The sequence below is a fragment of the Tamandua tetradactyla genome, chromosome 12 (assembly GCF_023851605.1).
Source record: "Tamandua tetradactyla isolate mTamTet1 chromosome 12, mTamTet1.pri, whole genome shotgun sequence".
Lineage (NCBI taxonomy): Eukaryota > Metazoa > Chordata > Mammalia > Pilosa > Myrmecophagidae > Tamandua > Tamandua tetradactyla.
Window position 1 is genome coordinate 11,789,983 of NC_135338.1, and position 15,528 is coordinate 11,805,510.

Below are 15,528 nucleotides of genomic sequence, written 5' to 3' on the forward strand. Positions count from 1 at the left end.
GCCATAAATCGAACCTGAGTCTCCAACATGGCAGGCAAGAATTCTATCACTGAACTATCTTTGCATCCCCTTTCCTATGAGTTTTGTCTGGGTTTTTAATTCTCTCTCCTTCTCTCCCTCCTTCCCTTCCCTCTTGTGTCTGCTCTTCTGGTTTCTGCTGCCTTACAGCTTTTTGTTCCTGTATGACCTTCTCTGCCCATGTCTGAATTTCTTCTGCTTATAAAGGACTCCACTAATAGAGATTAAGGCTCAGCCTGACTCAGTTGCATCACACCCTAATTAAAAAGAACACCTTCAAAAGATCCTATTTACACATGAGTTCTCACCTAGATGAATGTGAATTAAGATTGAGAACATATCTTTTTTGGGGTACATAATTCAATGTATTACACTCTGACATAGAAAATCCTACTGGCTCTGGGCACTTCCCACCAAATCACTGTTTCTACCTTGAGTCAAGCCGAGTCTTGTCTTGGTTATTACAACAGCCTCCTAAATGGTCTTTGCTTTTGCCTCTGTCCCCACAGTCTATTCCTTTCATTAAAGAAATTTTTTAATTTACATACAGTAACATTCACTCTTTTGGGTATATAGTCCTATGAGTTTTGACAAACACATAGAGATTGTGTACTCATCACCACAATCAAGACACACAATGGCAGTTCAGTTTTCAGTCTTTGCTACGCTGTTTGGGTCTGTCCCTTATACGAGCTACTCAGCAGTTAGTCTGGGACTTGGTGGCGATTCATACCGTAGTTAAGTTCTCGGACTCTTTATTAGACTTTGTTGGGTACGTTCTTTCTGCACAAGTAGAGCTTGGGCATGTGCCCAGGCCTAGTGTTAGTTTAAGTCTCTCAAGGCATAAAAATGTTGGAAAACATTCTAGAATCTTTTTTATTCCAGAATAACATACCTAAAGGTTATTTTAGATAGCTGTTTTTTTCTGATTATTAAATATTTATTATAGATTGAATTCAAACAAAATGTCTAAATAGTCTATATTCATTTTATACTCCCCATATAATAAAACAAATCATACTTTCATCAGTTTGCTTTTCTTGTCAGTAAACCATTCTTGCCAATCTCTCTTGGATTAAGGATGAGACCAGTCTATCTCTTAGCTGATACCACCTAGGAAACAAAACAAAGAAAAACACACTATTTATCAGGTGTGATGACGGGGCTAAATGTCAATTTTCTTACCTTTTCCTCCAATTCCTCCCAAGAGCAGGGGAGAGAGATAGGAAAGGATAGGGGGAGGGGAGAGAACCTATGCTAAAGTTGTCAAATAACATTGCTCATGGACCAGTAACAATTAATTATTCACTCTCCCACCATTTCTTACATGGTAATGTGCTAAATGTATCCATTTTCTTCCCACAGTAAAAAGTATTATGGGGGTGGATTACCATGAGACTGTGGCTGAGTTGTGGGATTTCTTACAGCTAATACTTTTATTTTTCTAATTAACAAACAAGAAAATGTAAGTACTATGTGAAAGTCGTTCATATATTTTGAACCCCCATTAAATGTTATTTGTTAGTATGCTTACAGTTCATTAAGTCTGAACATTTAATAGAAACTTTAAAATAAGTCTAATATTAATGAAGCAGGATGCAGAGAGAATCATGTTCTGGAATTTCCTATCTCTCTGAACCTTTCACTGGTTCAGCAAATCTTCGCAGGACACCTACGGTGGCGTGGGAACCGTGCTAGGAGCTGGGGGAGAGACGGTAAGGTCCTGTCCCACGCAGATTTTTCTGTTGAAGATACCTGAATGAATTTTTTCCTAGCACAAACTTCTTCCCCACCACTTTCTTAACCACATCTCAAAGTGGACCTGCTCCACAAGCGATGCAAACGCGAACGAGCCAGAGGCCTTGCTGTCCACGCGGTCTGGTCGGCAGGACACGGGACACACGAAAGGACACGAAATCGACAAGCGCCCGTGCACACGCAGGCGGGACGCGCAGGAGAGCTTCGAGAGGTTGGCGACTCACTGGACCAAGCAGCAGAAGGAGAGAAAATTTTGACCTATCAATTTGATAAAACACCGCCGAGGAGAAAAAAAAGAAACGCGTTACCCACGTCTTGGAAGGTGGTGGGGGTCGGGCACGGGCTTTGGGAGGGGCCTAAGAGGAAGGGAGGCTGCAGTCCATACACACGAACTTAGTCGTGTCACTGGAACGCCTCTCAGAGCCCAGGGAACGGTTCACAGGAACCATGCACCAGGCTGTTGGGAAGGCGGCGCCTGGGGACCGCTCTTCCCTTGCAGCGGGGAGAACACACTCCCCCCGAGGGTGGAGAGGCGCGCTAGCGCGCGCTTTCCGACAAATTTTGAGCCGCGCCGCCCTCCGTCTGCCGTCACGTGCCGGCCCGCCGCGGCCGCGCGGGGAGGTGGGAGCGATTCTGCCGGGCGCCGGGCAGGAAGGGAGGTGCCGCCGCGCCATTCTTAAAGGGGCCTGGGGGAAGCCGAGAGGTTGCTGACGGCCGGAAGGAAAATGGTGAGTTGCCGCCGGAGGAGGGCGGGGACCCGAGGGCCGGGCCAACCCGTCGGGCTTTCCTGTTTTCCGGAGCGGGTGGTGGCACCCGGCGCCCGGCGCCCAGGGTGGGTGGGTTGCTGCTTCCGCCCCGGCGGCTGGCGGTCGCCCACAGCCAGAAACTTGGCCTTCCATGGCCGCCGCGCCCAAGGGCAGCATCCTCCCAGCCCGGCCCAGGGCCGCCCACCCAGCGGGCTCTGGCACGAGGGTGCGGCCGGCTTGTGTGTGGGGGGGGGGGTTCGCCCTCACCGGTCCCCTCTGGCAGGGTTGCCAACCCCTGAGCTGAAGGGTTGAGGAGGCCGGAGCGCTCCTCCCAGCGCCAGTTTCCCCGCCAGGGCCAGGCCCAGAGGTCCGGGAGGCCCGACCGTCCCCCGCCTGGTAACGTTTGCACCGAGGGCTTGGATTCTGATTCCATTCTCAGGGTCTCGTCTTAGCTTCTGCCACCTTCTCCCGGTGTGCTTCTGAGAATTTCTCCTCATTCTCTTTCTCCTCGGATTATAGCAGTGGATAAGGCTTTGGTGCTTGGCCTGCAAGTGATTCTCAGACGCTTTCGTTTCACCGGGTCTCAGGGCCTTGGCTCCTTTTCTCATCTGGGTTGGGCCGTCCACGCTCATAAATAAAGTGGAGGACTAAGGCATCTGCCCAGGAAGGATTTTGTGGATCGCTCCCGTCTGTTTTTTAAATATGCTCCGGTTTCTTTCATTAGAAACAAAAAACACTGCCCAGTCTCTGATTTCCCATTCACTTCTCAACCCATATCCATTGAATAGGTTTTGTATTGGCCACTAAATCCAGGGGACTCTTCCGTTCCTATCTTTCCTGACCTTTCAGCTCCATTCCAGACTGACCACTGTCTCCGTTTTGAAGCATTCTCTTCCGTGACATTGGCTTCTGGAATGCAGGACTCATGCACACTGGTTTTTCTCCCACTTCTGCTGGTCCATTTGTCTCCCATGCAGATTATTTTCCTTTCTGTAGACATCACAAGTAGGAGTCTTTCTAAGTTGGGTCCTCCTTTTCCATTCTATATTCTCCACTAACCGATATGCAGGTAACTCATAAATTTGTATTTCAGATCTTGCTTCTGAGATCTATTCCAGATCTTTTTATATTCAACTACTTAATTGACATCCCTTGGGAAGCCCTTTCCCACTTGGGTGCCTCAGAGCCATTTCAGTTTGTCCAAAATAGAACTCATGCTGTTTCCTCTCAAACCTGACCTCTCTCAGTGCTCCCTAGCTCAGTGAAACATAGAATTATCCAATGTGTTATACAAGCCAGAAGGAGTCATCACACTTTTCTTTACCACCAACCCCATCCTCACCGCCCCAGTATTTGATCTATGACCTGCTTCTTTGTAATGGTAAAGAGAATGGAAGAGTGGACTAAAGATGAGGCTTCCTGGCTTAAATTTTGACTCCTAGCTGGGTAAACTTTGGGGAAGATCTTTAGCCTCTCTAAGCCTTAATTCCTGCAAAATGGGGATAATAACATTATCTTATGAGATTGTTTTGAGTATAAAGAATGTATCACAGCGTTTCCCACAGTGTTTAATACATAGTAACTATCAACAGTATTTACCTACTGCTGTTCATTATTATCCTCATCAATTTGTTTAAGCTACACTCCATCTCTCATCTGGACAAGTTTTGCTAGTCTTGCTGTATTTAATGGCTAGTATTTATTCCAGACTGTTTGGTGGACAGACTTGAAAGTGGCTTCTCATGATTCCCATATAATGGCCTTGTGCCTGTTTCTTGTCCACACTACGGCAAATACGATCTTTTCAGAACGCAAATCAGATCATGTTTTCCATTACCACCCTGCTTGTAATACCTTAGTGGTTTTCTTTTGCTTATAGGATAGAAACCAATACACTTAATACACTGGACCCTGTGTTCTCCAGCCCATACCAACTTCCTTTAGTCCCATGTGCCTGTTTGTTCTCTATGTTTAAGTCGCATCGACTTTTCATTGTCTGGGATGTGCTGTGCTCACTTTAATCAGAGGGATTTTTGTGCAGGCAATTTTGGACCTTCAAATGCCAGAATTCCGGGGAAGCCTCTTGTGACTATGCTATTGTTCCAAGTCATAAGTTCTCAGCATCGTATGCCTCTCCTTCCTAGCCCTTATCACTTCCGTAATTTTACATTTTTCTGCCTCATCCTTTCGACTGAAGTCTGTTCCTCTTCCTCGTGAGAACTACTGTAAATACCCCTGTTAAAATTACATGCTTCTTAATTCCTGCACTCCCACTATAATATAAATTCTGTGAGGACAATAGCTTACTTATATTTATTTTTTATATGCTGTATCCTTAGAATTTAGCACTTAGCCTGGCACTCATTAAATGTTCATTATATGATGTCGGGTTTAATACTGAATCAATATCCTGATATTTCTTTTAGTCTCCATTACCTTAGAGCAACTAAAAATAAAAATGTAAAATTGTGGAATTACAACCCATACCAAACTCTGAAATTTGTTCTACAACTACTTGTTGCGATGTACTTTGAACTTTATTGCATTTATGTATACATGTTATTTAAAGAGAAGGAAGAATATAACAGAGAAGATAGGATTTAACAAATGAGTACGACTGCTGCATCATTATATTGATATTTCTAATTATCTCCAGTGTCTTGTAGCAGCTAGAAGAAAAAGCAAAACATCATGGAACTTTAAACCTTACCAAACTTTAAAATCTGTTCTATAACTACTTGTTGAAGTATAGTTGGAAATTTATTGTTTTTTTTGAATATGTTATATTTCATGATAAAAAAAGTTTATAAAAAATAAACGTTGGGCCGCGGTGGCTCAGCGGGCAAAGTGCTTGCCTGCTATGCCGGAGGACCTCGGTTCGATTCCCGGCCCCAGCCCATGTAACAAAAACGGAGAAACGGAATACAATAAAACAAGAAAATGTTTAAAAGATGTTTCCCTTCCTTCCTTCCTTCTATCCTTCCTTCCTTCTCTCTGTCTTTCCTTTAAAAAAAAAAAAAAAAAAAAAAAAAAAAAAAAATAAACGTTTATTATATGAATAAACTAATGAATGAAAACTTGAGCTCAACTCTCCACTTTACTTTGTGTGTTACCATTGTTGTCTTCAGGGCATCATACTTAAGGGTTCTACAAATTGTAAGCAATTAGAGTTGGCTAAGCCTGAGTCGTCTTTCTTGTAGGAAGAAATTTTGTACCTTATACTGTGATATTGGGACTAGTGAAAATGCAGAAAGAACCAAACAAATTAATCACAGTATATTTTCCACTTGGTTTCTCATATTTAATTTTAAATTTTTTGTAGGGGTACACAGGCTGGGAGTCACCTAGGTCTCCTGCATGGCAGGCAAGAATTCTACAACTGAATTTTACCTGTGCTCCCCTAGTTTCTGATCGTTAGAATGTGAAGATTGCACAAGCAGTTCACAGTGTCATAGTTGAAAGATAATATTCGTAACAAACTGGTCTTTGCCTAATCAAAAAGAATCTGTTTATTTTGATAATGGATTCTACCTTTGGTTGAAGAGAAAGTGGAATTTCTAGTTTTTTTTACTTCTGTAGCTTTCTTGAAAAATAGAAACAAATGTATGGGTTGAATACTAGCTTTAGGAAGCTCCACGTGACTTGAAATCTCTTTCTCTAAAGAGAACTAAAAGAATGAAAGTATATAACTCCTGTAGGGGCATTCTTTATTGGTTCAATAGGATGTACTTTGATTGGATGATAGCATGGCTTACAGTAGATTGCACTGTACATATTACCAGCATTCTGAATTTCAAGAACAATTTAAAATTGATAGTCATTTCCTCTTTTAATGTATGTTTTCATTTGCCCAATGAAATCCTTTTTTTTACAGGATCAAAAAAAAGCAGGCTTTTATTAAATTTTAATTTTAACTTAAAAATGTAGAAGCCTTAATCCTTTTAGGTTATGATGAAACATGTATTTAGCATTGGTTTCACATGTGTTCCAATTACCCTGAAGCAGGGGGAACCTATATTTAAAGAGACCAAAGTGTGTGAACTTGTTTGGAACCTCAGTCAAACCAACTATAAAAATTCAAGAGAGTGAGGGAAATTTGAGCATTGTTTGTCTTTTATATTTGTTTTATCTGGTTTTACCTTCATACCATCTTAATAAGCTCCTTTATTTCTATCCCTATAGTCATTTAATTAAAATTAAAAATTTTATTGGTCTTTACTGGTATGGTTTATTTTTCATACTTTAGTTATTTGCATTTTCTTTCTTGGTTTTGAGCCCACAAATGAACCAAGGCCTTATTAATTCTAAATACAATATGATGATTTTCCTGTTCTTTCTACTTAGTGCAGAAATCTTATACTTGCCTTATTTTCTAACAGTGGTCAGTAATCCTTGACTTTTCCCATATTCTTCTCTTCCTCTCCAATTCTGATGAAATTACACATTATGATGTGTCTGGTTCTTTGAGTCATTTACTAGCCAAAGAGAAAAATCATAGTATACCCTACATATGTATAGTATATTACATATATAAAATCGTAGTATACCTACATATAAAATGAACTAATATGTATGATTAAATAATGTAGATCCAAAGCTTGGTAGATTTAAAAGTTTCCTAAGAGTTCATTTGTTTCACTTGAATACTTTTCACGTAATTGACATTTATAGCTATCAGTGTAGCTTTTTAAATGTATTGGCTTTATAACTTTAACATGTACAAATATTAAAATCATAGCAATTTATACACAGTTTTTTTCTTTTCTAGAGTGAGTCTTTGGTGGTTTGTGATGTTGCTGAAGATTTAGTGGAAAAACTAAGAAAGTTTCGTTTTCGCAAAGAAACAAACAACGCTGCTATTATAAGTAAGCTAAAAGTGTGTCCCAAAGTTTTATGGTCTTAGTTAGCTTTGGTCTGTCAGTACTGACAGCTACATTGAATAAACTGAACCTTTAGAAAGTAATGTTGCTTCTTCCTTTTAACATTTTTCTCTTTTTAGATCATTTTTTAGAAGTAAGTAACAGCTAATGGGATGAAGTGTCCCATCTCTTCCGCAGTCCTTTCAGCTGCCTACACAGCTTTGGAGAAGACAGTCTTCTTGGTCACTTGGGGAATAAAGATTCCCGTTTGTAGTGACCTATGCAGCACCATCCTTAAATTCCTCAGGAAACTAAGAATAGCCTGGCCAGTCATACTTAACAGAAATCTTTATGCCTAACCTGAAACGGTAAAGCTCAGTATTGTGTTCAAAGTGACTTTGGACCTTACTCTAATTCTGGACTTGAATCCTGATTTCTTAGACAGTACTTTTAAGTGTCATTGACTTCTGAAAATGGAAAGAATTATTTACCTATTATTTCCCCCATTATGCATCATATCTAATGTTATAAAAATGTTCCTTATCTAATGTTATACAAATGTTCCTTTGTTCTTAGATAATATTTAATATGTGAGTAGTGATTTAGAAAGATGAAGGATGAGGGGGTAAAAATATAAAAATCTATTGACTGCGCTTAACAGAGGTGCATTTGGCAAATGTGAATTAATCAAAGAAAATGAAAACTTGTCATGAATTCTGGTTCTATTACAAATAAATACAATATAAGCATATAGTTCTTAAAGTGAAAATGTATGTCAGTCCCGTTTTACCACAAAAAGTAAAGCTATTTGAAATCATTGTATCTCATAGGATTACCATGAAATTGGTGTAAAAAACAAAAATGTGGTCAACTTTACAGACAAATGGAAAAGAATAGAGACATAGATTATCTAAAAATATTTCTATTAGGCTTTGGGTTGTTTTGTTAAATGTATTTGAATATAGATATCTATGATATTTTGGTAGTTTACTTTTTCAGAATAGTGATACTGCATCATGAAATACTGATTCTGGAGAAGCTGGGAATCAGGCAGTTACGCATTCCTCAACCCTCTTTCACATTCCCTTGAAGTTCAAACGATGCTGCACATAGACCATTCACAAATCGCAGTACCCTTTCAAACCTTTTCTTATTTTTCTAGGAAGAAAAATAAGTGTTTAAGCTACCGAGTTCTTCATATACATACATAAATTTAAGGAGCTGACATAAATAAGCAAAAAGGTGCTGTGATTTTGTGGATTGTGGGTAAAAGTTTTTAAAAGCTAAGTGCTTGCAAAGCAAAGCAAGCTAATAGACCATAAACCAAAACTGCTAAAGAGTTTGATGCTTGGGTTTGTTGATGTTTTAATTTTAGATGGAAAAGAAATAAAAAGGGCTGAGTCTGTGGAATAGGTAGGTCAAGGTCACACAGAATCATAGTTTACATTTATTGTGTTTTTATTTTAGTGAAAATTGACAAGGATAAACGCCTGGTGGTACTGGATGAGGAGCTTGAGGTTTGTTCTATCGGATAAATAAAATTTTATAGTTAAACTATTATTACATATTAAGCAATGTTGTCATATGTACTTAGTTCTGAATCTCCTTTAAGTACATGCTTACTATGCATAAAAAGCATATGCGAATTACTGTTTAGAGTATTGTCTTGATAACCACCATCTTTTGTTTTTTTTTACATGGGCAGGCACCGGAAATCGAACCCGGGTCCTCTGGCATCACAGGCAAGCATTCCTGCCTGCTGAGCCATCATGGCCTGCCCACCATCTTTTTTTTTTTTTTTTTTAAATTTTTATTGATACAACAATGTAAAAACACATACATCCTTTACAAACATTCCATACATGGTGTACAATCAGTGACTCACAATATCATCACATAGTTGTATAGTCATCACCATGATCATTTTTTAGAACATTTGCATCACTCCAGAAAAAGAAATAGAAAGAAAAAATTCATGCATACTGTACCCCTTACCCCTCCCTCTCATTGACCAAGTAGTATTTCTTTCTATCTAATGTATATATTTTTTAATTTTAACATTTGTCCCTCCATTATTTATTTATTCTTAATCCATATGTTTTATTCATCTGTCCAAACTGTAGATAAAAGGAACATCAGATGCAAGTTAACCACCATCTTTATAGCATTAATGAAACCCAATGTAATAAGTGATAGAAATTAAGGCTGTATGCCCAGTAAAAACCAAGTCAACTTTTGTAGCTTGCTTCTTAATTGGTTGAATAGTACTTAAGAAACTAAATACTTACAGCTATTTAGTTTGGCAAATTAAATAGCTAATTTAGAGTGAAAAGAATTGAATTCTTCTTCCCCTAAATCAGACATTGTTGTTTCCTCTGGATGGTCGGTGTATCTCACTCAGCATTTTCTGATAATTGGAACAATAGCATAGGCCATTACTGAGCCTCACAGCCTCTTGCTTATTTAATAAGCAGAAATAAATGGAATTGGCTTTGATTGAATTAAAAGGTTAGTGATCTTAGTGTATGTAAATTTAGTTAAATAAAATTTTACTTTGTGGCATGTTATGAATTTACAACTACAAGTAGAATAGATGATAATTGTATCATCTTAAGGATTTATGGGTAAGAAAATGTTTAAAAGTTGCTTTTCCCTTACGGCTTTAGGGCATTTCACCTGATGAACTTAAAGATGAACTACCTGAACGACAACCTCGATATCCTTTTCTTTGTCGCTTAAAAAGATTTATCTTTTTCAGAGGTCAGACTTATTTGTGAAGCTTATTTGGTCAACTTTTAAAAGATAAATATTTTGGAATCTTTCCTTCTATACTCTGGTCATAACCAGATGAAAGCATGTATGCGCACTTGATTAGAAAAGATGAGAAGTTGATGCATTAGTGTGATGATTTTATGGAAAGATAATGAATAATGGTGTGGTTTATATGGATAGGTTAGAAATTTGTCACTCAGTAATTCCCCAGCTGTGTATTTTCTTTCAGAATTTTATTAAGTGCCAGGCTCAAATAAAGCAGCAACTTTAGTTTCTTTAACTTCAGAAAAACCTTCATTGTGTATAGTTATAAATATCAACATGATGATGGAAGAGTTTCATATCCTTTGTGCTTTATTTTCTCCAGTCCTGTTGGTAAGTGAATTTCTTTAAATAATGCATGTGTGGCCCTGATGTAATTAAACAAATTTTATAGACAGATTTTGTGCTGTTTTTAAAGATGAAGTATGTTAAATAGCCTCATTTAAGGTGTGTGTGTGTGTGTGTGTGTGTATATGTGCATCCCTAGAAAATTGAGGGTCTACATAGATCTAGTCTCCTTTATTTTTGCTGCCCTGTAGACTTGCTTATTTATAATTTAGTTATGTCTCTTTGTCCATGTGGCAGTATTCAATAGAAGACTCTCAAAATACAACCGGTATATATTTAGCCTGGGTTTTTTGGTAAATTCAGTTATAAAGTGTGTCATTTAAAAAAAATAAATAATGAAAGTCCATCATTTTCAAAATCTAAGTCTCATTTCTACACTAAACTCTTCCAGGATGTAAACCTGAACAACAGATGATGTATGCTGGAAGTAAGAATAAGCTAGTCCAAACAGCTGAACTAACCAAGGTAGTATTTATTTTTGACTTGCTCATGAGATATCTTCTCTTAAAAAAAAAAGAAGATGGTTGAAGTTGAAATCCATTATACTTTCTGGACGTGTGCTAGTTCAAATTCTAGCTGGAGATGTGTGGCTTTGGATCTCTTTTCCATCCTTGTCTAAGCAACCTGCAACTGTTTTTTCCATTTTTCCATTTGAAGCTCAAACTGCGGAGGACCAGTATATGTCCCTCCAGTTCCTAATTAGGCTGATTTTAGTTGTGTATGTGGAGAATTCTTTGTCTCTTCGAGTGGGTGAGAGTTACAGAATTGCTCTTTTAGGATATTCCTTGATGGGTGCTTATAAGGGAATTTAGATTTTATGCCCTTTTGATTGCTAAGGTTTGATAGCTTTATACTTTAACACTTAAAAGAAGTAAAGAACCTCCCAAAAGGTATATCTAATTTACACAGGTTAAATCATCACCAGTACGAAAGGTAGCAGAATCTGGTATTTAAAACTCAAATATATGTTTTAATTTTTTTTTTTGAGAGTGTTAGAGTATAACCTGAGTTTTTTTTTCCTTAAGGTATTTGAAATAAGAAATACCGAGGATCTAACTGAAGAGTGGTTACGCGAGAAACTTGGATTTTTCCACTAATGTGAACTTACTTCTGTGTTTCTAAAGTATTTATGTATTAACCTGACCATACTGGAACCAGACATAAATACTTATTTATGCCTAAAATTGCACTGTTATTTACAGTCTTGTTTCCTTTTCCAGTATATAGGCTGTACTGGCAAAGAAAAATTTTTCATTTGTGCAAAGTTTGAACAAAGAGGAAATTATCTTCATAGTAATGAAACTTTGTAAAGTGTTTCCTTATATTTGTAATTGTTCGATGGACTATTTCTCTCCAGGGACTTTTTGCACTCTTGTGACTAATTTCTATAATGTATGGTTCAGAATTTGTTACTATTTACGGACACCATTGGAAAGTGAATATTCAATTGTGATAGACAACAGTTGCCTCCTTTGGACCAATACTGGATATTAGCAGTTTATATATGAAAATAGCATATTATCACTTGTCAAATCTTTGAAATTAATTTGAGGTTAAAGACTTGAGTGACCCAGTTTTGAGCCATGAATAATGATTTCCTGTTGTGTAATCTGCATTAGAAGTACATTTTTTCATCAAGCCGTACCTTTTTTGGTTCCCTCTTTTTAAATCAAGTTCAGAAACTATTTTTATCACTCACTCATTCTTCAGATCTGGGAGTTAGATTTTATGATAAAGTTAGGATTTTTGGGTTTTCTTCTTACGGAAATAGCATCTTAGTCTTAGAAATTGGTGGGTTGTAACTAATCAAGGGCTTCATTCCTAATTATGTCATTTCTAGATAGTTTTTAACCTAGGTTAATAACACTTTATTTATAAAGTACCTCCTAATATTCTAAGAAAACTAGTTATTTTAAATGTGTTAATACTGTGCCTTTGGTTTGTTAACTTTAAAGTTAGTTTAAAAACTTTTTCACTGCCGGTATTCTAGATTTGGTGAAATTAATACTTTTGTAAAGGGTCCAAATAAAACAGTTTTCTAGTATGTGTATCCAAAATTTGTAATAAAATCAACTTAATATTTTTAAAATTCCCACTATCGCTTGCATTGGTGAATACGTGGCAGTTGAGAGTTATAATTTTAGGTATTTTTGTGGTTAGGTTTGTGCCATATGAAAAAATTACTTATCTTAAAACTGACCATAGTTAATAATATTAGCATATCAATAGAAATCCTATCTTATATCCTGAATGTCAGAAGATATTCTAAATTGGACACCTGAATAATTAACTAGTCTAGTTAATTGTCATAAAACAAGGATTTTCATATATAGTGTACTTTAACAAACGTTTAAGAAAACTATTTAACATTAATTTGACTCAAGGCCTAGAGACTATGTAGAGACTAATTTGGTGAGTGAATTCTTATATTAAGAATATCTTAGACATTTCAGAACTAGAAGAGACATTTTTTATGTTGGCATATTTTCCATTGATATGTTCTTTGTCCTTTTTGAGGTTTCTATGCCAACTTTAATATAGAGGTAAAGATAGTTGGAATTTTCACAATACTGAATACAGCATTTTCTCTTCCCAACACTTAGAACTTAACTATTTGGTATCATTAATCTATAAATCAAGAAGCAATAGAACGAGAAAGTATTAGAGCAGTTATTTGCTTTTCTTATAATGAATGGAAAGGAGTCTTTATTCCAATAATTTCCAGAGAGAGAGAACTTCATCCAGGAAGTTAATGAATTCTTTAAACAAGTATTTTCATATTGGAGAATAGCTTCTCGTTTAGAATTCAGTTGAAATGCAAATGTGATCCAAGAGAATGGAGAGTGTTTTTAATGTTTTTGAATGAAGGAATTAAAATTTTATTTCCCCTGGTTCACAGCAATAAGAAAAATTAGTGTTGTAAAACATTTTTATATGAGGTTCCTTGTTTTGTCTTGGGTGGGGTTTTTTTGTCTGTGTGTATTTTTTAATTTGAAAGCTCTATCTTCCATAATGTTAGATTATCAGATAATATTGACCTTCCATACATAGAACTCTTAGTTCACTCTTCCCTAACAGTGACAAATTGCTGTGACAAACCATGTTTTATGGAGCTTGTCTGACTGTCCTTATCAAAAGCATGTATCTTGCAAGACAACAGATTGAGAATAGGTAATTGGTAGCACAATTTTTTACTCCCTCTGTATACTATTAAATATCCTAAAAGGAGATTTACAAATACAGTGCTCTCAAATGTTCACAAACTTTTATCTACATTTCCCTTTCATGTGACCAAATTTTGCATTGTTCAAAATATATGATCTCTTTTTCTGCCTCCTCTCAAGTAGTAATTTCAGATTTCATAATTCCAGTTGTAACATTCCATAGCATTCTGGTATAGGCTATTCCCATTCAGTCTTAAATCTTAATCTTTCTTTTTTGGCAGCAGATTTTGATCCTGGGAACCTCCTTCATGGTTAGTTTTGAAAATGTTGGCCTTGCATTCTGCATAGCATCTAATGTTGTCAGAATAAAACCAGCTAGTAATTATGGTATGTTTTTAGTATGGTTTTTGTGGCAACTTAAATTACATATGAAAAAAACTGTTCTCAGGTTACTGTGCTGAAATTCCAAAATGTCTAAGTTTTGAATAGTATTCAGTTTGTTATGGTATTGAAGCAATTATGTTAAGAAAAAAGTTGGTCAACTGGCTGTTTTTCTTAAATTGACTTTTACAATAAATGTTTGAATGGTCTATTTCTAAAAAGTTTACTAAATGCCTCGTGCAGTTAAATATACTGTTAAATAGTTTAAAAGGGTGTTGCTAAATTTTTATGTCGTTACTAAAAAATCTTTGTAGCAAATGTCAGCACTTTTCCCTCCCTTTTTATCTCTTGTTTTCAGGAGTCAGGCATAGCCATAACTGTATCCTGGTCTGACACTTAACTAAGAATTTACAGTTTGGGGTGTTTATTGCCAAATTAAATTTGGTCATTTATCCCTCACTGATAGACAGAAGGGAAGGCATTCTTAAAATGTTTGGACTACTTTTAAAACCCGAGCAATATCATTAATCCATAATGTGGACGAGTGGTGAGTAGATGTTTTCATAAGAGTTTAAATGCTGATATTCGGTGGAAGTAGAGAGTAACTCGTATTCTATCAATTCATATATTAGTATGGTTGCTTTCCCTATTTGTTCAATAGACTGAAAATACTGGAAACTTTGTAGATTTTGAGCCTTTACAACTTAGGTGAAGGAGTGTCTCAAACATTTCTGGTCAAATCTTCTTTTGTATTTCTGGAAGAATATAAGCAATCTTCTAGGTCACTTAAAACCAGTGCTCTCAAGTTGAATGTTCTTGAGAAATTTGTCTCCTGTTACACCATTTGGCATTTCAGATCAATGATCATGTTCGTGTAATATTTAAAACTACATTAGGGCCATGATGGAAACTGTTTCTTGCTTTTTGGAATATTGTTCATACACATGGTAATTACTTGAATATTGTTTGAGAACACTAACATGCCAGGACAGTTCTTTTATATAGTCTGATATAATCTCATTCCGGAGGCTTGAAACGTTAGTGGTCAATCTTGTGAATTTTAACGGTTCCCTGTCGTTTAACAAAATCAACAACTGGCACAACTTGATGCTGTGGTTTCAGTCTCTGCTAGTTCAAACTGCATGTTTATTTTGGACAGTTTTGTTAAGCATGGTGCTTGTACTGGTTTAAATAAAATGTTAACATAAAGGACTTCTAGCTTTTCGTTTTTATTTCTGTCCTTTCACTTTTGGAATTACTATACCTTCCTGGCTTAATTATTAGAATATTTATGTGAGCCACACACTGATTCAGCAGTTGACTTTATCTGGAAAAATTGATTATCAAAATAAGCAGGATCACTTGGCAACATGTTACTGGACAAGGGTGCTGGGTTCTCTGCCCGATGCACTCTGACCAATTCCTGAGATACCTGGGTTT

At 36.8% G+C, this 15,528-nt stretch overlaps 2 protein-coding genes across 4 annotated transcripts; one reads left to right on the forward strand and one right to left on the reverse strand.

The window, feature by feature from the left end:
• Window positions 1-992: 992 nt before the first annotated feature.
• LOC143651804 (uncharacterized) lies at window positions 993-3,088 on the reverse strand. 2 transcript variants are annotated; one of them, XM_077122603.1, is made up of 3 exons: window positions 2,790-3,088; window positions 1,841-1,999; window positions 993-1,131 (listed from the first exon to the last, which is right to left on the reverse strand). In XM_077122603.1, the coding sequence occupies exons 1-3, from the start codon at window positions 2,953-2,955 to the stop codon at window positions 1,118-1,120; spliced, it is 339 nt and encodes a 112-aa protein (XP_076978718.1). In that variant the 5' UTR covers window positions 2,956-3,088; the 3' UTR covers window positions 993-1,117. The 2 variants fall into 2 exon arrangements, 1 of the variants encoding a protein (XP_076978718.1); XR_013160229.1 differs by lacking the exon at window positions 2,790-3,088 and adding an exon at window positions 2,089-2,317 and having other exon boundaries at window positions 993-1,999.
• GMFB (glia maturation factor beta) lies at window positions 2,382-15,297 on the forward strand. Of its 2 annotated transcripts, none has more exons than XM_077122601.1 (7): window positions 2,382-2,504; window positions 7,291-7,387; window positions 8,849-8,898; window positions 10,048-10,097; window positions 10,446-10,528; window positions 10,935-11,008; window positions 11,569-15,297. In XM_077122601.1, exons 1-7 carry the CDS (start codon window positions 2,502-2,504, stop codon window positions 11,638-11,640), a joined length of 429 nt encoding a protein of 142 aa, XP_076978716.1. In that variant the 5' UTR covers window positions 2,382-2,501; the 3' UTR covers window positions 11,641-15,297. The 2 variants fall into 2 exon arrangements, with proteins under 2 accessions (XP_076978716.1, XP_076978717.1); XM_077122602.1 differs by lacking the exon at window positions 2,382-2,504 and adding an exon at window positions 3,130-4,747.
• The last annotated feature ends 231 nt before the right edge of the window (window positions 15,298-15,528 follow it).

Excerpts from the sequence above, each read along its gene's own strand:
- GMFB (XM_077122601.1), top strand. Across the intron at positions 10,098-10,445 it reads CTACCTGAACGACAACCTCG|CTTCATTGTGTATAGTTATA; the intron begins ATATCCTTTTCT and ends CTTCAGAAAAAC. Across the intron at positions 11,009-11,568 it reads AAACAGCTGAACTAACCAAG|GTATTTGAAATAAGAAATAC; the intron begins GTAGTATTTATT and ends TTTTTCCTTAAG.
- LOC143651804 (XM_077122603.1), bottom strand. The coding sequence starts at position 2,955 with ATGGAATCAGAATCCAAGCCCTCGGTGCAAACGTTACCAGGCGGGGGA. Across the intron at positions 2,000-2,789 it reads AACCCTGCCAGAGGGGACCG|TGAGTCGCCAACCTCTCGAA; the intron begins GTGAGGGCGAAC and ends TGCTTGGTCCAG.